The sequence below is a fragment of the Hipposideros armiger genome, unplaced genomic scaffold (genome assembly GCF_001890085.2).
Source record: "Hipposideros armiger isolate ML-2016 unplaced genomic scaffold, ASM189008v1 scaffold_220, whole genome shotgun sequence".
Taxonomy (NCBI): domain Eukaryota; kingdom Metazoa; phylum Chordata; class Mammalia; order Chiroptera; family Hipposideridae; genus Hipposideros; species Hipposideros armiger.
Window position 1 is genome coordinate 1,860,896 of NW_017731570.1, and position 22,329 is coordinate 1,883,224.

General features: G+C 35.1%; 1 protein-coding gene across 4 annotated transcripts in view; it reads right to left on the reverse strand.

Annotated features, from left to right (window-relative positions):
* The window catches only part of TASOR (transcription activation suppressor), a 51,595-nt gene that overhangs the window by 13,002 nt on the left and 16,264 nt on the right, over positions 1 to 22,329 (reverse strand). For all 4 annotated transcript variants that reach the window (XM_019654336.1, XM_019654335.1, XM_019654333.1 and 1 more), the window contains exons 8-17: positions 19,585 to 19,616; positions 18,795 to 18,900; positions 17,875 to 17,978; positions 17,690 to 17,793; positions 10,317 to 10,389; positions 10,159 to 10,230; positions 8,489 to 9,187; positions 4,523 to 4,923; positions 2,661 to 2,802; positions 1,229 to 1,288 (exon numbers count right to left, since the gene is read on the reverse strand). In XM_019654336.1, coding sequence (XP_019509881.1) covers positions 1,229 to 1,288; positions 2,661 to 2,802; positions 4,523 to 4,923; positions 8,489 to 9,187; positions 10,159 to 10,230; positions 10,317 to 10,389; positions 17,690 to 17,793; positions 17,875 to 17,978; positions 18,795 to 18,900; positions 19,585 to 19,616 — 1,793 coding nt within the window. The remainder of the gene's footprint in view (positions 1 to 1,228; positions 1,289 to 2,660; positions 2,803 to 4,522; positions 4,924 to 8,488; positions 9,188 to 10,158; positions 10,231 to 10,316; positions 10,390 to 17,689; positions 17,794 to 17,874; positions 17,979 to 18,794; positions 18,901 to 19,584; positions 19,617 to 22,329) is intronic.

Genomic DNA, 22,329 nt, shown 5'->3' on the forward strand with positions numbered 1-22,329 from the left:
TATTTTAACAACTGAGTCACTTATTATTTTAAATGAAATACTTGTTCCCCAAATTTATACTTATAGTTCAGATAATAATCTTATTCCTGAAGGGCTATGGATAAAGGGAATTTTTAAAGATGAAATATAACTTCAATTCATGTGAGGAATTCGCCATATTAAAAAACTCTAAACCAAATTCATTTTTAAAATGCAAATGATCACCACCTAATTTTATCTTCCACAAATTTCCCCTATACAAATTTAATTAGTAGATTGACAATTTTATTATTTTCAAAATGTCTTCATCAATAAATGAGTTAAAAGAAATACATGTCAATATCCATAAAAGTGCATGTTTTCTAGTTATTGTCATTCAAGCATTGCAGAATTTTGACGTTTACGTGCACTTTTATATCCATCACATGTCCATGGTTCTGTTTTTTTTATTTTTAAATCATCTTTTTCTAGGATATATATTTTCTTCAAGAAAACTGTTAACTAAAAGTCTTTTTTACAACTACCAAAAGAGGAATAACCAACTGCAAAGACCACTAAAATTAAAAAGTCATTTAGTTTTCCTTCCAAAAAAAAACAACCCAAAAAACATAAAACACCTAAGATTTTAAGATCAAGAAAATGGGAACAAATAAAAGAGACCCACCACCAAACTCTAAGCAAGAAATCAATGCCTATGACCATGCAGGGATGTTGAATTGATTGAGCTCAGATAAAAGACTCTCTTTTAGGCATCCACTGCAACAGGCTAATCATTACTATCTATAAATGTTTTTGGAATCTGAGAGTTTCCTAATCTCCAATTTAAATTATCAGCAGAAATTAGCTTTATAATTAGAAGAATTGGGTAATAAAATTCAAGATTAGGAATAATGTGCCTAAAAGATAAATTACCTCACCTCTTCTTATTTTTTAAGTTTAAAAGAAACTAGAAGACAGCTACTCACAGAATATCCTGCAAAAATGGATTAAGAAAAATATCCTGGTCTGATACAATTTACTGTGGGTTTAGAAAACTTAATCTCTATGAATACATAGTGACTGCTTTGGAACTTTCTTTGTAAAAGAATATTTGATACAAATCAATTAATAATTTAAATACAAACATGATATTGTCCAAATTTTCTGTAATCAGCAGAACTTAAACTGATGCCCTATTAATGGAAGACCAGAACTGCAGGCAGCAATTCTGAAGGGCCACTGGGAGGAAAAGCAAAGTGAGCCTTCTCACCTGGTGTTTGTTTCTCCCCATGTTTCCCCAGCTGGTCTTCTGGGCTTCTTGCATTCCCTCCTGAGGGAAAGCATCCATTAGATTTGTACTCTCAGATATTGGTGATACCTATTAAGCACCTTTCAGACAACCAAATGCTAACAAATCCAGGTATTCCTTCTTTTGCCTAAAATAATCCTGAAGGGTCATTCAGAAATGGGAAGCTTTCCTTTGCATTCAGGAGACAATGAAATATCAATACCTAGATGTTGTGCTTTCAAATGGTTCTGAACATCAATTATGGGAGTGTCTAAATGAGGGATGGTTGGGATAATCGTCTTGTACACACTGCATCCTTATTCTGTTTCACTCAAGCGGACATCTCCAGCTCCTAAGCAAAAATCAGCTGCCTCTCTGACATCACATCTAGGCCTCTTGCCCTGTCTGGTAAGGTACTAAGTAGAGAATGGTGCTGAAGCCCATGGAAATTTGTCAAAGTTTTAGAAATTCTTCTCATAGTCCTCAGAGGTCTCAATATCTTCTAGGTCACAAACCAATCTACATTTAGCAAAAAGTTCTTTTTTTCTTTTTAAAGGTTAAATAGGTCAAGGAATGGAAAAAAGTGTCCTGAAAATATTTCCAAAAATGCTGGCTAACAAAGACTAATATTAAGAGTATGTATGTATATGTGTGTATATGTGTTTGCACAGACAAATTAGAATACTGTAAAATCTTTCAACATTTGCTAAACATGGTTCAATCAGCTTTCTAGGATATTTGCATTTGATCATTTCAGGACATTCTCCACAATCATCCAATTCCTCTAAGATAATCCAATATTAAGAAAGAAAATTTCTTTCAAATAGATGGACCTCAACATGATCACTTCTTTGATGACAGCTTGTTATAGTGAAGCTTATTATAATAATTTGAAAAAATAGCATTTATTGGCTGCCCCAAAACCATCATTTCATCTCCACAGCTACCTCACCTTATTAGAAACTCAATTTCTGCCAACAATTATCATTTGGAAGTTTGCATGGTAAACGCCATAGGGAGAATAAGTGTTTTAAATCTCTCTCTCTCTTTTTTTTTTTTATGAGCCATCCCCCCACCTGTTTGGGCAACTCAGCTCGGGCTGGACTCGAACCGCTGTTGCTCAGAGCTCAAACTCTTGAGCGAGCTCTTAACCAACTGAGCCACTCGGCCAGCCCTTTAAAATCTCTATTTTTAAATAGGCTTTTTTGCAGATACTTGCTGATGCTGACCAATAACAGCAACATTCAATGATGAACACTGCTTTGCTCAAAATAAGACACTGAAGATGTCAGAGCCAAGTACAACAGAACCTAGTGACTCAAGAATGAAATCTAGAAAGATGAAAGAAACCCTTCAGGAACCTGGTTCCTAAGTAAAACCAAGCAAACTAAATTCCCAGTACACTTGTTCTTACCTGTAATTGGAATCAGTTTCCAATGTATTTCAGTTTCTTCAACATCATTTGACTTGGATTGTCTACGGAATCCATGTTCAACGGGAACAGTGGGGCACAAACTGCAATCTTCAAAATTATTCGTGCTAATTAAATCTGGATCCTAAAAATTAGAGTACAAATAAATAGCTTTCTTTTCAATTAATTTTAATATCAAGAATAAACAACTATTTTTTCACAGCAAATTCACCTTTAACCTAAATATTATAAATTAGTCAAATCAATAGGGTAAAGTTATAATACTCTAGCCTCAAATAAAAACATATTTTTTTCCTTCAAAACATAATTTGATGTTGATTTAGAGCAGAGGTTCATAAATTTTTTCTGTAAAGCGCCAAATATTTTATGCTTTGTGGACCATATACTCAGATAGTCAGCTCTGCCACTGTAGTGCAAAAGCAGCCATAGGCAATATCTAAGCAAATGGGCATGGCTGTGTTCCAATAAAACTTTAGTTATAAAAATAGGCAATGGGCTGGATTTGGCCTATGCCAGCATTAACCCAATTTAGAGTATTAAATACATTAGGAAATGTTAACAACATAGGTTTCTCAGTGCCTAATTTATACACCTCCCCAAGTGAGATTCCTGCCATCATACTCCCCCTAAAACAAATATCCCAAAACTACATGGACAAAGTCTAGGGATATCCATATGATTTTCATTCAGAGGGGAAGAAAAAAATTAAGAAAAGAGTAAGTTAGAAATAAGTCCTTAGGAATACGGTGCCAGTCAGGTATTGTTCCCCAGTGATACACCTACTTCTTGGGAGAAGATAAGGCTACTTCCCAGCTAGAGATCAGTAGTATTCTAAGCACATATCATAAACTAGATGTCCTGTCAAGCAAGGCTGAGTGTCACTTCAGAGGTAATCCTAGAGGCCAGTTTTCCACTCCTGTCTGCATAAAAAATACAAAGTACCTAACCTTGTTTGTAACACTGGTACACTGACATTAGTCACCTCATCTGCTTCACCTTGAGGTTCTAGTACCGCTAGCAGAAAGTCAATGTTTTGAGAATTCAATTTTATTATGAAACGATATGGAATTAACTCCCAATAGCCATTTCTGACAAATAGACTGTCCAGCCTTAACTTCATGACAATAGGTAAATCTTAGACTACATGTAAGTCTATAAGCAGGAAGGACAACAACTAATTCTGTACTTGCCTCTTTGTAACAAGGAATAACTTAGAAATACTATCCTGGACAGACACTTTTATAGAAATGTGTATTTTATTTCTTTTTTCTTCTTTTATTTTTAATTGGGGAAGGGGACCAGCCAAGTTGTTCTTCAATCTTAGTTGTGGAGGGCGCCAGTCACCATCTGGTTGTCCATCAGCAGCTCGTGGCCTCTTAAACTCAAGGTGCTGTGTTACAATCTTAGTTGCGAGTGGGTGTAGCCACCATACCAGGTGGGAGTCGAACCAGCAGCCTTGTTAACAGCACACGCTCTATCTACTGAACCATCCAGGCGGCAGCTCAGCTCAAGGTGCCGAGTTCAGTCTTAGTTGTGGGCAGGTGCAGCCCACCATCGAACAGGCAGTCTTGTTGTTAGGAGTGCGTGCTCTCACCAGCTGAGCCTCCTGCCACCTGTTGGCAGCTCAGCTCAGGCGCAGCGTCACTGGCCCATGTGGGAATCTAACTGGCGGCCCTGTTGCTCAGAGCTCATGCTCTTAAGCCAACTCAACCAACTGAGCCACTCGGCCGACCCTGTATTTTATTTCTTTTTGAAAGGGAAAAGAACTCATTGATGCATACCCACAGTCTCTCTTTCACACATACATCCCCAAAGCAAACAAGATAATCAAAAGACATGCTTACTTCTTTCAAATGTAGTTTATGGTCAGTGCTTACTTCACTGGTAGAAATAGCAACAGGATACTTTAAAGATGATGTATCAGCTTCTAGCAATGGGCTTTGAGTACCCTTACAATGTGCATTTTCAATTTTTACACAAGTAGGCTGCTCATAGTCTTTCTTATCCAGGTTAGAATTCAACTCATATTCATGCTTTTGCCTCAGCTCTTCATAGGCATCATCAGTGCTCAATCCTAAGGCTTTGTTGACTGTGTCTGTCAGAGATACATCAGGATGGCGCACATTTGCTAGTGTTTCTGACAGCCAATTGAACAGCCTACGGATGTCAGCAACATCAGAGGAATCCTGCTGCTGCTGTCTCAAGTCAGCATCATGCCCAAGTGAGCCAGCAGGTTGTGGAGACTCTGAAGGGAAAAGAGAAAGAAAACTCATCCCTTAAAGTTAACTTTGGAAGGCGAGCACAAAAATAAAATATACCTAACCATTAATTATAAGGTATTTATGGGCAGAAACTCAATAAAACCACAGGCTTATATTTTACAAGTACATCCAACCCTTACTTTACAAATATGACTGATTCTAAAATTTTGCACATAAGTCAAAATTCCTATTAAATGAAACTTACATAATTTGAAAAATCTATTAATGGAGAAATGAGCTCAAACATCAAGTTGATAATATATATATTGGATACCGACATGGGATATATATATATATATATATATATATATATACACATATATATATATGTATATATATAAAATATTAATAACCATACATAGTTACCTTAAAATTTACCACCAAAATACCAAAGTCAACCAAGTACTTGACAATAGATAAAAATATCTACACGTGCTATTTTGCAAAATGTTAGGAGGATCTGCAGACTACAATAAAATCTACTAAAAACAAAAACGAATGACTTAACCCTTCATCTGGTGCAACTGATCTCACAGATTCATTGCACACAAATTTTCAAATATCTAACAGTTAAGTATCATGACTCATCGCTTCCGTATCTTCCCTCTCTACCCTAACCTATCGTCAGTCATGTTTGTGACTTAGTAAAGACATATTTCATAGTGGCACTGTTGTGTGCAATGAATCTGTGAGATCAGTTGCACCCGACGGAGGGTTAATTTGATTTCTATCTCCTTTTACATTTAGTCCTTAAGATGCTGAAATTCTTATTATCTAAGCCTTAAATGACTAGATTACTTAAATTCATAACAAAGCTTGTATTTTAGAGATAATAAAATCATCCTGAGGAAATCTACACTAAACTTGCATTAAGAACAGAAAGCACTATAAGAGAAAACATATTAAGACATGGCTCCAAGTAGGTATAAATCTGGGTAACCTGCACAATAATATGTTTTAAAATTTGCAAGGGAGTAGACAGTCATAAAGTCCTGTGCTTTAATACCGAAGGTGGGTCAAGTCAGGATTTCCAATTTAGATAGGATATAATGGTCCACAGCAAAAAACAAAAAAACAACAGAGTACATACTGTATGATTCTAATTGCATGTAATTATAGAGCAGACAAAACTAACCTAGACAGAAAGCACATCAGTAGTGGGGTGAGATTAACTACAAAGGAACACAAGGCAATTTCTGGGAGTAATAAAAATGTTCTATATATTGGAGTGGTGGTAACATAGCCATCAAAACTCATCAGGCTGCACTTAAAATGGGTACACTGTATATAAATCATATCTCAAAAAATGTTAAAGGGGTTAGGGGGCATAGGAAGTAACGTCATAAAATGAGTAGGTTTACCGCCAAATCAAGATCAGGGTATTTTAGAAGTTAGAATCCAACCTTCAAATCTCTACTTTTAGAAATCAGAAATAAAGTGTGCAAAATTACTAGAAACACAAGTGAGGAACATTGGAAATCCGATCATCACTAGTTCTAGTTTAACCTATGGACCCCTTCTCCCCTACCCCATTTCTCCTTTGTTCTATTATAATTAGAATGGCTTTCCCATCACTTTAATTATTGATAAAGGCTGATTTTTACCCACAGATATTTTTTCACATGTATAAAATTAGTCTAATTGTCAGCTAAAATGGCACCAAAATTTAAGTCTCTTGCCTATCATGTGCTCAGTGTTAGGAAATACAGCAAAGTTTAAGAATAATGCTTTGGAATCAGTCAGAACTGAGTTCAAACATGGATGAACTACATAACTTTAACTAAAGTTATTTAACTTCTGAGATAATTTTCTCATCTGTAAAATAAGGATAATGTCTAGCACACAAGAATTAAATGAGTCCATATACAGAGGGTGCCAAAAAAATGTATACACATTTTAAAAAAGGAAAAAACTATTAAAATTGTAATACTCAATATATACCGATAACAAAAGATGAATACAAGTCACATTTGACTTCTGCAATTACAAGAGGTGCTCAATGTGGTTACCATCAGCATCCAGACACTTCTGATTACAGTGAACTACTGCTTGAGCAATGCTGACCAAAGTGTCCTCTTGTATACATATTTTCTGGCAGCCCCAGTATGTAAAGGACCTAGCACATAGTAAGTACTTAACTCTCAAGACACATGTCAACAGTATATATAAGACAGTATGGATCAATAAGTGTCAACAGGTTCAGCACAGAGCAGAAATTCAGCATAAGCTAAAGGAGATGAAAACCATCGAGTAGAACAGCCAGAAAGCTAAGGACGGATCTGAGCTGCAAAGATAGGTTTGATGCTTCAAGAAAAAAGAAAGAGAACTAAAGGGAAATTCATGACATATTCTGAAATAGACATGATTCTTAACCAAGGAGCATGTGAAAAAAGAGTGAGAAACATGGCTACCTAGGCTGGAAGTGGCCTATAACAAAGCCTTGAAAGTTGAATACAGAAGCTGAGATTGGTAGCAAAAAAGCAAAGTGATACTGAAATGAGTGACAGAAGCCAGCAAGGCCACCCAGGAGATTAAGAACACACACAAGAATGAAAACGTTGGAAAGCAAAAACACTGAAAGTTATTGAAAAGAACAGCACTTTCAAATAATACTTTCTGCAATGATATTAATACAAATGTTCTCTATCTGTGCCATTCAATACAGTGGTTGGTATAACACGGTAAATCAATTTTTATTTCATTTTAATTAATTTAAACTGCCTGCACTATCCAATATGGCAGCCACTAGCCACATGTTGTTATTTATGATCTGCCATAGTCAATAAGAATAGAAGTGGCACAAAATGTAGATTGTTATATCAAATGTCCCTGAATGCAAAGGAATATATTTCATGCTTATGGATTAGCAATGTAAAGATCTTAAAAATCTATATGAAAAAAATGGTTTAAATTATTTGCAATATTGAAACACACTTAAGGGAGGTGGGTCTCCCATTTTTCTTCAACTAAAACAAAAAAGCAAAGACAAATAGAAAAAAAGAAAAAGCCAAACATATTACTTGACTCCTAAGGGGGAAAAAGTATGTGTACACATCTAAGAAATTTTATTTTAAAGCTCAGAAGGTTCCTTTCATTAAGTAACATACTAAAAAACCCCTGCAATATTCTACGTTGTACTTTTTCAATTATAAAATTAAAGGAATATAAAAGGATAAGAGGTTTAATTAGTAGGATAAAAGCTGAGCATACTTTATTTTCTCACATTAGCCTAAGCTACACAATTCAGAAATCTGATGTGCTAGGGCAGGAGTTGGCAAATATTTTCTATAAAGGACCAGATATTTTGGGCTTTGTGGGCCTTAGGGTCTCTTTCCCAACTCTGACACTACAGTGTGAAAGCAGCTATATACACACATAAATCAACAGGCATGGCTGTATTCCAATACAACTTTCTTTACAAAAACAGGGAACAGGCTGGATTGACTTTCAGGTTGTAATCTGCATACCCCCATACCAGAAGGACAGAACTACTTTACTATATTTTTGGTTGTTATTTTTATACTATGTAAGAGCAATCTAATATTTTACCTTCATATAGATGGAAATTTTCAGATAAATTAGTGGTTTTGGCGAGTTTTCTCATATTTTCAGGTAGATCTTCAAGCTTCCTCTTCAAGACAGTTTTGCTTCTCATATCTTCTGTTTCTGAGTCCCCACCCACATTTTTTTTCCTACACTGAATTAAATCAATCAATTCTTTGACTCTATCCTTATCATAATCCAAAGAGTGAGATGACTTCTGCTTTCCAGGTTTAATAGTGTCACACCTTGAGTTATTTCGTTTTCCAAATTTCCTTTTTGTACCATTCATTTCTTCTTGGCCTTCATAATCTGAAAACTGACTAAAATGTTGAAGTTTTCTATTGTCTTCAAACAGCTCTTTTAATTTACAAATAGATAACTGATACATTTCAGGTTGAAAAATATAGCTATGCAAACAATCATCAATATGGGATTTATTTTTTGGAGCTGGGTATAAGAATTTTTTATCATCTAATCGTGAAGCATATGGAAACATAATAAACTCTCGTTTACCTGAACCAAAACCTCGCTTAAAAAATTCATTTACATACTTTTCAACAACAGAATGAAAATTTATAGTATTTATACTTTTGAATTCCTTTCGACACCGAATCAAAGCAAATTGTAAAAACTGAGTTATTTTTAATACATCTGGCATGTTTTCATGTCTCTCCTGTGGTGCTGCATTGGTTGACCCTTTTTGTGCTGTAAACAAAAGAAAAAGAGTAAACCATGTTAGCAATCAAGAAACTAATGAAATACAAATCTATATATTGTCAAAGAAATTTAACAACATTCATACATTAATGGTGAACCAAATTAGTATGTATCCTAATACATATATGTAATATAGAAATATATGAATAGCATGCTTCTAAGTCCAAGGGCCTAAAATGAGCCCATAAGAAACTAAAACAAAAGAAATTACAGAACATATTTTTAAAGGGAAAAATACCCACTCATTAAAGATCTTCATTTCCTATTGTCCCTAGGCCTTTCAACTTGCGGAAAGCAAAATGTAAGGAGAAATAAAGAAGCAGGGCAAGATCTGAGGCTCCTAGTAAGACAATCCTGCAAATGATAGTAATGTCACTCCTTCCTGTTAAAACTTAACTTTAAATTCACATGAACTCTCTATCCCCATAAAGAGACATATGTAGGCACTGAGTGTCTACCATTAAGAATCTCAATTTAACAATGAAACCCATTTGTGGGAACTTTATCTTAATATAGTATTACAGTTAGTTTTTAGAAATGGTGAATAGCAAATTTTCTCTAACATCATTGTGCAAAATTCATACTAATTTTGAATGGCCTAATATTTAACCTAGCACATGATACTTTTATAATTGCTAAAATTTGAATGCAAATATGAACCAAGCTAAAAAATATAATATAAAACTCTGAACAGTGAAGCTACAGTAATGTAACAATTACAACCAACAATGATTTAGTGAAAACACTGATTAAAACCTAAATTTTTTATAGTAAAAAAAACCCCCAAAACAATCAAGTTATATAACTTGTGTTTTATATCGTTGACACCTTTTAATACCTCCAGTATTTCCCAAAACATGATGTAAGAAAGACAAAATGTTTAGTGAGTTTATCTGGAAATTTTCAATAAAATGTAGGTTATCTATAAGTAACTGGATTTAGATATTCAAAGAACTTACAATGAACTATGCTTCTAGGTTCTGGAAATAGAAACAAAGCATGTAGGACTCGAGGCTTGACAGTTTGATGGTCTAAAAAAAAAAAGAAGCCAAATTCATTAGCAATGTTTTATCTAAAAAGTTTAAAAAGAATTATAAAAACTAAAGAGCTTGCCTACCATATGGAGAAGCCATTTGATAAGGTGAGAGAAGAAAAAGGTATCCTCGGTCTCCCAAAGGTTTAACAAGTACCTGCATTTTTGGAACAGAGAAGTTGAATCTGCTTTAATATTACTGACCTTAAGGCAGACACAGCAGTTTCTACTAATTATAAAGAAAACAAAGTTCTTGATCATCTTTAGGGAAAATATTGCTACTGAATTAATTGAAACTCTTTCCAACTCTGCTGATTAAGAGAATTCTAATCAAATAAAAAACTGCTTAGTTTTCATAACTTTATAAAGAGAAAATTCCCCTAATTAGCTGTGAAACCAAGTTGTTGATGTTTCCTTGAAGCTAAAACACAAGGACCAAACTAAAGATTTCAAATATTTTCCTCAGCAATTCAAAAGACACATGAATTGCGAAGACAACGTGCTGGATGTTGGAAATATAAAACAAGTATGACACAAATGCTGCCTTTAAGAGTTTAGGCTAATCTCAAATGAAATGTGTAGCTATAATCTAATTATTTGCATATTTAATGAACACCTTTCACACATAAGGCAATCTGCCTTGCCAGAGACAGCTGCCAAGACAAGCAACACAAGATCTTTGATCTCAAGGTGTTTATATTGGGTGGACAGAGTTAGTTACACAGGAAATATCAATAACTAGATAAGACAGAAAAATTCTAAAAAGACTTACAAAGCAATACGAAGGGGGAAAATATGCAGTTTGCGTATGGTCAGAGAAAAGATACTGCAAGTGTATTGGAGGCGGATTTTGAAGGATTGGTACATTGCCAAGAGCTTGAGATTGTGGGAAGGACATTTCAATAGAGCAAAGGCAGAGTTACAATATGATGGACAGTCTGCAAATCCATCACAATAGTTAAGACTGGCAAAAGGACAGATTAGGACAAAGGTATAAGACAAGTCTAGAAAGAAAGATCTTAGTCTAGAATACAAAAAGACAACAATTCCAGGTTAGCCAGCAATGCCCTGGAGAGTATACCCTTTTGAATTGGAAATGTACACCCAAAAAAAAAGAAAAAAAACTGTTGACGGCACTGTGAAGAAGGGGAAGACACAATGTAATGTGAAGAACTCAAACTCAGTTCAGGGGCTACTGAAACAGTTAACAGTATCTTTTTTTTCCCCTTTGGATTAAAGAAAGGGTAAATCAAGGAAGAACTAAGCATGGCAGTTGAACACAAAAGACTATCTGGGTTCTGAAAGAAAACTTATGCTACTTAAATACCTATTAAACAACTCCAATAAACAGTCTATGTAAAAACCCATAATTTAAAGGCCAAAACGTGACTGTGCTACCAATTTACATTTAATACAAACACTGTTTGAACACTCAAAAGTAAGGTGGACAATATACCTGAAAATTTTTGTTTCAGACTCAAATACTTTTATCCAAAATGTTTTATGTATCATATCCCTTTTAACATTTTGACCAACTCCTGGTCGTCAGAACAGGAAGTTGGGAAGCACAAATAAGATGTTCATGTTTTGTGGTCACTGAGGAAAAACAAGTAGATTCTTTTAAATTCTCACCCACTCCAAATACCAGGGTTTCTAAAATCCCACTGGCTCAGTGGATTTTATAAAGACCACTGTTCTCTAAGAAGCCTCATTTCTTAGGGAATCAACACCCAGAAACAATACTCAGGCAGACAGAGGCCTTAGCAGTAATATACATTGCTTTAGCTCAAAGAAACAGTTTTAGCCCTCTAGAAAAGGAAACACCTGTGCTCCTGCTTCCTATATTTATTACACCTTACTGTTTCCGTCCCTCTCAGAAAACAGTATTAACCCAGTCTGTGGATTTTTATTATGTGATTCTATTATTTTGACTTTTCAATAACACATCACAGGAAATCATTACAGTACAAGAAATACATTAAAAATATAAAATATTAAGCTCACAATCTTAAATGATCAAGCTTAAAAGGAAATAAGCTACCCTAAGATTCAGCAGAAAGAACAGATTCAAACACCCAAGAGCTTCAAACTGAAATCAGATGCAATATATAAAACAACAGGTATGAAATGAATGTTTAAAGAAATAAAGAAAATAACTGGCAGAATAGAAAAAGTTCACACAAAAATTATTATACAAATGTTCGTAGCAGCAATATTCATAATAGCCAGGGTGGAAACTGATGAATGGACAAAACGTGGGATTATCCATACAATGAAATATTATTCAGCCATAAAAAGGAATGAAGTACTTATACATGCTACAACATGAATGACCTTTAAAACTATTAGGCTAAGAGGAAGCAGCCAGGCATTAAAGGCCTCATAATGCATGATTTCACTCATATGAGATGTTCAGAATAGATAAATCCATAAAGACAAAAGTAGATTAGTGGTTGCCAAGGACTGGAGTAAGGAGTGCTGAGTAAATGCTTAATGAATATGAGGTTTCTTTCTGGGGTAATGAAAATACTGTGGAATTAGATAGTGGTAATGGTTGCACAACATTGTGAATCTACTAAAAATTACTGAATTGTATACTTTAAAATGGTTAAAATGATGAAAATAATAGTAAGAAATACCAGAAGATAACTTCTACCTCCTAGAACAGTGTCTGGAACATAATAGATACTCAGTAACTATTTCTGAAAGAATGAACAAGAATCAGTTTTAAAAAATGACAAGGCAGATCTCAAAAATCAAATATAACTTTTAGAAATAAAAAATATTCTCTGTGAAATTAAAACTCAATGAATGGATTAAACAGCACATTAAACATCACTAGACACAGAATTTGTAAACTAGAAGATAGCTATGATGAAATTACTCAGAATGCAGCACAGAGAAACAAGTAGATAGAAAACACAGGAGAAGTTAACAGACATAAAGAACAGAATGAAAAGGTCTGACATATGATGGTTCAATCTTAGACAGTCTAAAATAAATGAAGTACAAGGGCCGGCTGAGTGGCTCAGTTGGTTAAGAGCTCGCTCAAGAGTTTGAGCTCTGAGCAACAGCGGTTCGAGTCAGCCCGAGCTGAGCAGCCGCTGAGCTGCCAACAGGTGGCAGGATGGCTCAGCTAAAAAAATAAAAATAAAAATAATAAAATAAAATAAAATAAAATAAATGAAGTACAATCAGAGAGACAATGACTAATATTCTGGAAATGAAGATACAGTCCACAGATATGAAAGGAGAATATATGCCAAGCTACATAAATAAGAAATCTATACCTAGATATATTTAATGTAACTGCAAAACACCAAAGTTTAAACAAGCAACCAGGAAAACAAAAAAAGAGGATCTACAAAGAAAGGAACAGTAATTGGACTAAGAGCTGACCTCTCAACGAAAATAAAAGACAGACGATACTATAGTATAATCAGAGTGCTAAGTGAAAATAGTTGTCAATCCAGGATTGTGTACCCAGGTTCCAACATTTCAAGAATATGCTTTTTCTCAAATACAAAGGGGGCATGTACAAAACTTGACCACAAAGTAGGTTTTAAATCAAGTCTCAATAACTTCAAATTATCACCACCTGTTCTGATTACAATGAAATTATGAAAAACAAAAAGACAAAAGTATTCTCATAATTTGGAAATTTAAAAACATACCTCTCTATCATGTGTAAAGCAGAAAACCTTACAGAAACTAAAAATACTTATAACTGAATGATAATGAAAATACTATGTATTAAAACATTTGGAAATCAACTAAAGCAATACTTGGAACTCTCAAAATTCATTGACCACCTTTTCAATTTAAAAATTCTGAAATAAAGCCCCAAAAAGCAAAAGTTACTAAAACTAAGAGTTGACATTAACAAAACGGTAAAACAGGGCTAGCTGAGTGGCTCAGTTGGTTAAAAGCTCGCTCAAGAATGCGAACTCTGAGCAACAGGGTCGCTGGTTCAATTCCCACATGGGCCAGAGCCGAGCTGCCACTAGCTGCCAACAGGTGGCAGGATGGCTCAGGCCAAAAACAAAAACAAAAACAAAAACAAAAAACCAGTTAAGCAAATATACAACCAAAATTTGGTTCTTAAGGCTAATAAAATAGACAAACCTCTAGTGGCTAACAAGAGAAAGCATAATGAAAATATCATGTAAAAATGCTCAGAGCAGCTATTAAAAAGAGACTATATAAATAATTCTATCCCAATAAATCAAAAAACAGAGAATGGACACGTTCCCCGAAAACAAAATCATAATATATTCAAATGAACCAAGCTACAAGAAATTGAGTACTTTAAAAATCATCCATAAACAAAAGGCATAGTTTTGCAGTTAAGTACTATCTAACATCCAAACAATAGATTGTCCTAATCCTATATACATCCAACCACTGCAAAATGAGGAAAGACTACCTTATTTAATTCTTAATTAAGACTACCTAATAACACTGATACAAAAAGTAGACAAGGACGATATAAGAAAAAAGTTGCAGGTCAGTCTCACTCATCATCACAGATACAAAATTCTTAAACAAACCATTCAGAGACCAAACCATTTATTTTTATTTTTTAAAGAGGTGGGAGTATTCTAAACCAGCAACACAAGGATAATTTAATACTGGAAAAAAATAAACATAATTCATCTTATTAAGTTTATAGGATACATACTGTGTGTGATGGTTACTTTTATGTGTCAAATTGACTGGGCCACAGGGTATCCAGATATTTGGTCAAACTTTACTCTGGGTGTTTCTGGATGTGTTTAACATACATAAGTGAATACATACATAATGAGTAAATCAGACTGCCTTCCCCAATGTGGGTGAATCTCATCTAATTAGCTGAAGGTCCTGGAGTAATGGGCAATTCATCCTGCTTGCCTTTGAGCTGGGACATCACCCTTGCCCCTCTCCCCAATCCCCAACCCCTCCACTTTCCAAGCCTATGGACTCAAACTGAAACATCAGCTCTCCTGGATCTCAGACACTTGGACTCAGATTGAAACTATTATAAGCTCTCCTTGGTCTCTAGCTTGCCAACTGCAAATCTTGGGACTTTCCAGTCTCTATTACTTTATAATAAAGTTATTATATGAGCCAATTCTTTATAAAAAATCTCCCCCATATATATAGTTTCTCTGGAAAACCCTAATACACTACGGAACTATCTTGATAAATGCAAAAGGGAAGCATTAAATTCAAAACCCACTCATGGTTAAAAAAAAAAGAAAAAATTTTAAACTGATAAGGTATCTATGAAAAACCTACTGCTTGATGGTTAATGTCAGACATGTTGTTTTGAAAAATCAAGAAGAATGTCTACAATCACTTTTATTCAACATTGTACTACAGATCCTAGATTGCACAATTACAAAAGAAAAAATAATAATAAAAGCATGAAGATCAGAGAGTAAAAACCAAAATAATGTTGTTCCAAGATAATGAAATCTATGTACCAATCCCAAAGAATGTTCAAAATAAACAAATTTCATATATGGATCTAACATAAAACCAATATGTAAATATCAATTACATTTCTATATACACAACAGAAAATGTACTGGAATGAAAAATACTGTTACAATAGCATCAAAAAATATAAGATGCCTGTGTATACATAAATCTAACAAAAAATAAGCAAGACATGTATCCAGAAAATTATAACATGCTATTAAAAGAATACCCTAAAGAAATAAGGGTCATGATTAAGACAGTATCATAAAGACGTTAGTTCTCTCAAATTTGATGTACAGATTTAATACAGTTCCAAGAAATCCCAATAAAGTGTGTGTGTGTGTGTGTGTATGTATTTGGGGGGGGGGGACCAGGGACATAAAAGCTGATTCTAAAGTTTTTTGAAAAGAAAACAAAAAAAGCTGAATCTCAAATAGCAAAACACTCCTAAAAAAGCTGAATAAAGTGGGGCAATTTACCCTACCAGATATCAAGACTTCTTAGTGCAGAAAGGATGGACTAGTCAGTAAATGATGCAGGAACAACTTAATTTTCATATTGGGGAAAAAATAAAGTTAGATTCCTATATAACAGGGAAAAAACAAACAAACAAAAAAAACCACCTATATATATGTTTAAAGACTTAGTCCCAAAGGCAAAATGCTGACACACTGAAAATACAGGGCAATATTTGGGTAAGAAAAGATTTCTTAACAAGTGCTAATAATCAGGCAGATAAATTCAACTGCATTAAAGTTAAGAACACTTGTTCTTCAAAAAACACCATGAACGGGCCAGCTGAGTGGCGTGATGGTTAAGAACTGGCTTGGGACGCCAGAGGGCCCCGGTTCGGATCCCACATATGAGGGCCAGTGACACTGCCCTCTACAGCTAAGATGCTGAACAACAGCTCAACCTGGAGCTGGGTTGCCATGAGTCGCCGGTGACGGCGTAGGCTGCAGCCCCTGTGGCAGTGGGTTGCCATAGGCCACCAGGTGTAGCCAGCAGCCAGCATGAGCGGCCCTCAAGCCCCCGTGAGCGGCCATCCAGAAGCTGGCGACTGATCTGCCTTGCCCGGGAAGAGTGCAATGATGGTGCCAACTTGAGCCAGTGAAGCGACGTCCTGCACAACTAGACTGAAGAACAAAGGACAGCAACTTGTCTGTTCCCCTTCCCCCAATTCCCCAGCACTGTTCCCATCCCCCCAATTCCCCAATAAAAATCTTTAAAAAAAAAAACAAAAAAACCCCACCATGAACAAATTAAAAAGGCAAGTGCAAGTAAAAAACACTGTAGTACACATAGCTGAGTATTAGTATCCCAAACATACAAAACTCTTCAAATTATAAGAAAACATAAGCCACTCAAAGGAAAAAGAGGCAAATGAACATTAAAAAATACAAATTTACGAAAGGATGATCAACTCATCATATTTCAGGAAAATATAAGCTAAAATCACAATAAGATGCTATTTCACATGCTGCAGGACATCCTCGTACACACTTTCCCATCCTCACGTTCTACCACTTTCCCCTCAACTACTATAGTGTTCTTTTATTCCTTCAACCTCACAAAGCACCATTTTTAATCTTCAAATATGGCGCTGTCTCTACAGGAACAAACCACATCTATCTGAGTAACTCCATTTATCACTCTGTGTAGTTAAGAACAGAGTCTCTTTGTCTCATTCTTTACTGAACTATATACCTTGCATTAAAAAATATTCAATAAATATTTTTTTAATATCACAGTCATAATCACAATATACAACAAAGATACTTTATTGAAGTCTGTCTGTTAGAAGGTCAAGGCTAAACAGTAGAATACCAAAGGCCATAGCAAAACACTGTTAATTAAATGAGAGCAACAAAGACAGAGACCATGTGGTACTTTCAGAGGCAAAAATGAAATAAATTGAAATATTAATATGATCACTTATTAACATGCATGTTCCTAAAGGGAGAATGAAGAACATTTAAAATTTAACTCACAAGCTTTTCTTTCTCCAGTTTTTGCAGTAAACTCTCCATGTTATTTCCAATTCTTGGCTTTTCCACAACTTCATAAAGGCTGCAATACATTCCATTCTTCAAAACTGACATAAGAAAAAATACACAGTAAATATTCACATTCAAGTCTGCTTCTCATATATTTTACAACAACTAAGTTACTTTACCTTCATTTGAACCTAAGTATGCTTCCTTGTGAAACAGCGCCGGAGGTATTTTCTGTTTCAGATGATCAATACTCATAACTGTTTCAACGTCTAACTTCTCAGGACTGAAAGAAAATTGAAAAAGCATATTTGCCTTACCTGTATTTTTAACTCCAGCAATGTTATCTCTCTCCCCACCCCCCCCAAAAGTATCTTGCTGGAAAACAGAACAGCATATTTACTAATATCGTAGTTTATTCTAAAGATGATTTGATATTAAAAGTCCGGATATATACACAGGTAGAGATGGCCTGGCAATATTACCAACCTTCCAACTTTAAGGCAGAAACTAATTCTATATGCCAATATTACTAACCACAAAGGATATAAGGTTGTCATTTTATTAAAGACAATTCAAGTATATACTGTTAAAATAATCTTCAAACATTTATGAAGGCTCATGTTTACTGTGGTGGGACCAAAAGATCATTTTAGGCCTTTCTATTCCAACATGTTGCACGTGACTGAAAATAGCCTATAAATTTTAATCTAACTCACCACATCAACACTGTTTCCAACAAAGAACTGATAACTTTTAAGTCTATCATGTTCAAACTGCTAAATGGAAAATATATCTAAGTAGGATAAAACTTTTAAAAATCACTTTAAAGATTTAAATTCACTAAGAAAAAGTTATATGCTATAAATGTGTATGACTTTTTAGCCTATCCTCAAATCAAGACAGAAAAGCAGAGGGCTCATTCTGCCAATTAAGTTTCCAAAGTTATCAAATCAATCTTTTTAAAAAATAAACCAATATTTATATTTAAATTCTTATGGACCAAAGTAAAATTAAATATAATAGAAAAAAAAAAGCAAAATAAGAAACTGAATAACAAGCAATCATTCATTGCTATTTTCTTGTAATGTAACATACTTACAGTCTGATAGGCAAAAAAGCACAAGTGGCTGACCTCAGAGAAATATAGCACAAAAGCTTTCCTTTATTTAAAAGCTGTCCTTTCCACAAGGTGTAGTTAAATTTATCTGAAAATAAAAAAAAAGAATTCTTGGCAGCTCAGAAGCAAATACATGTTTACTAGAAATAAGGGGGAAAAACATCTAGAAACAAGGGTTTGTAGAATAACAATAAAACAAAAAACATGACATTTGTATTTACAGGAGAGTTCAAATACTAGGATTTTTGTTTAAGGTATCTTTTCCCCTACAAAATTATTCCAGCTGCATAAGATAACAAGCATATTTTCTAAATGTCTTCATATCAGAAAGCTGAGGAGCAAAGACAACACAGTTACTGCCCTCTTATTTCCCCCAAAGGAGACTATATTAAATCTAGTTAACTACATAAATCCACACAATATCTCATATCTTCTATTCAATCTCTTTTCATTGTGGAGAAACCTGACCTAAACCTCTGATGAATTTAATATGTTTAGAAGGCTGAGCTGTGAAACTTGTTTTATTTTTTAACTTTATCAATCAAAAGTGCTAAAACTTTTTGATCTATTCATAGCAAAAGCACCTTCTCAAAAGAGAACTTATGCTTGGACCACCAAATGTTGATGCTATTATAATGTGGCCTCACCCTCTTTTTCATACTTTGCAGACTCATTTATTATAAAAATAAAGCATTCAACTTATTAATTTTTTACTATACGTACTTACTCTTTCAATTTAAAAAACTAAAGGAAAGAACTATAAGAATCTTACCTGTGTTTCTATCTGCATTAAAGCTGTTAGATCTACAAATAAATTTTTAAAAAGAAAAACATTACTGATTGCTAACAACATGAAAGTTAACATTTAGTACCTTCATATAACTGTTATTTTTAATGGCATACTATACAAGAAAATTAAATCCTCCACGTAGGAAGCACATATTAATTACATTTAATAAATCCACATCTACATGGAGAAAAGATTTACTTGACTTGAATTACTATATCTGCCCCAAATTAAGGGAGCTGTTTTTCTTAAAAAATATCAGGAGAGAATAGGGTCCATTAAATTATTTTGTGGTGATAAGATTTGAACAAACAGGCTCAATATACATTCAAATATATTCATTCATCATTCAATAAATATTTACTAAGCTCCTATTATTTACCAGGCACCATTCTAGGTAACAGGATTACAGGGATGAACAAAGCCCCTGACTTCATAGAATTTATAATCTCATGGGGCAGACAGACAATCAAAAAGTACAGTATTTTGCAGTGTAAAATGTGCACCCATGTTTTTGGCCCTAACTTTCAGGGAAAAAAATCTTTCGTTTTAATTTTTTTCCGCTCCCCCACCTCCGAGTCAAGCCGTTGTTCTCAGTCTATTTGTGGAGGACACAGCTCAATGGCCCACATGAGAACCGAACTGGCAACTCTGTTGTTCAGAGCTCGTGCACTTATTAACTGAGCTATCCAGCTGCGCCCTTGTTTTAATTTTTTAATTCAAATTTTTATTTGTTTACATTTAGGTACCTGTTTTTTTGTATTACAAAGGAATTTTAGCATTTATTTTTTAACATATTATGGTACAAGAAATTTTACGTAACAATTAATTACAAAACACAAGAACAGATACAAGGTACAAGAAATTTTATGTACCAATAAGAAATTTACGATAGTTAACCCATCACAGAAGGCCAAGAATCCTTCGTCATTGCAAATTTGTCGTAAGTTCAACAAAACCGATTATTGTATTCCAGGGTATTATTCTGCATACAGATGTTGTTATTTTATTTTTATTTTTTTTTTTTTAAAGATTTTTATTGGGGAATTGGGGGGATGGGAACAGTGCTGGGGAATTGGGGGAAGGGGACCAGACAAGTTGCTGTCGTTTTGTTCTTCAATCTAGTTGTGGAGGATGTTGCTTCACTGGCCCAAGTTGGCACCATCATTGCGCTCTTCTCTGGCGAGGCAGATCAGTCGCCGGCTTCTGGACGGCCGCTCACTGCGGCTGCTGGCCGCTCACGCTGGCTGCTGGCCACACATGGTAGCCCATGACAACCCACTGCCACAGGGACTGCAGCCCACGCCGTCGCCGGCGACTCATGGCAGCCCAGCTCCAGGTTGAGCTGTTGTTCAGCATCTTAGCTGTAGAGGGCAGTTCACTGGCCCTCATATGTGGGATCCGAACCGGGGCCCTCTGGCGTCCCAAGCGAGTTCTCAACCATCGCACCACTCGGCCGGCCCTACAGATGTTGTTATTGATTTCTAGAGTTACGGTACACTTTTAACTCATAAGCATAAATATAGGAGAATTAAAAACATTTATATAGCTATGGAATTAGTACTATCCACGTATAATGCATCCTTATTTTTCCCTCAGAAATTTGGGCAAAATTATACACAGCAAAATGCATTATCTAGTTTATTGGCTGATGGTGGTTTTAAGTTCTATGGAATAAAAAGAAAAAGAGACTAAGAGTATAGGGGTTAAAAAAAAACCCCACAGAAGGCCTCACTGATAAGATCACATTTAAGAAGAGATCTGAAGGAAGTGTAGGTGTAAATTATACAGCTAATTGGGGAAAGAGGGAGTAGCAAAAACAGAGGCCCTCAGGCAGGAGCATTCACGGAGGGAATTCCAGGTACAGCAAGCATGTTCAATCAATGCTTGTTTTAACCGACATTAAGGTCAACAGATGGAATCAAAGAGAAGCAAAGGAAATTAATTAATGGATAGTCATTATTCCTGGGAGTATGACCTCATAATTATTAAATGCTGAGTGTCTTCTGAAGATCACTGCTGAAAGGCACTATAGTACATGTATCATGGAGTTCATAAATATAGAGCCACACACAAAAAAAAATGAAAAACACAACTGTCTGGATATTACGTGAATCCGTACTTGTGGCTGTGGATGGTTTCCAGGACTAATCACTGATATGAAAAAAGTGCTGGATCTCAACTTAAATGAAGACAAGACGATTTGACTGAAAAACGGATAAAGAGGTCAACCTCAAAAATGTATAGTATGTTTTATGAAATGTGGCGTTTAAAACAGCAGTTATTCTAAATTAATAGATATCATACATGACTTTGAATATGTATACTCAAGTTAAAATATGTAGACATTTGACCATTTCACCTGCATACCTATAAGTTTACTTACTTAACTTTGTCAAAACATTTTCTCGAATAACCACATGGGCATAAAAAAGGGGAAATTGCTTTGGATTTGGTTACCTTATATTAGAGCTTACAGGGAATCATTATTGGCACCCAACTCTGACTGAAAATCAGAATCACCTGGAAGCTTTTAAAAACTACCAATCCTTGGGCTGGCCGAGTGGCACGTTGGTTAAGAGCTGGCTTGGGATGCCAGAGGGCCCAGGTTCGGATCCCACGAGGGTCAGTGACACTGTCCTCCACAGCTAAGATGCTGAACAGCTCAACCTGGAGCTGGGCTGCCGTGAGTCGCTGGCTATGGCAGGTGGGTTGCCATGGGCTACCGTG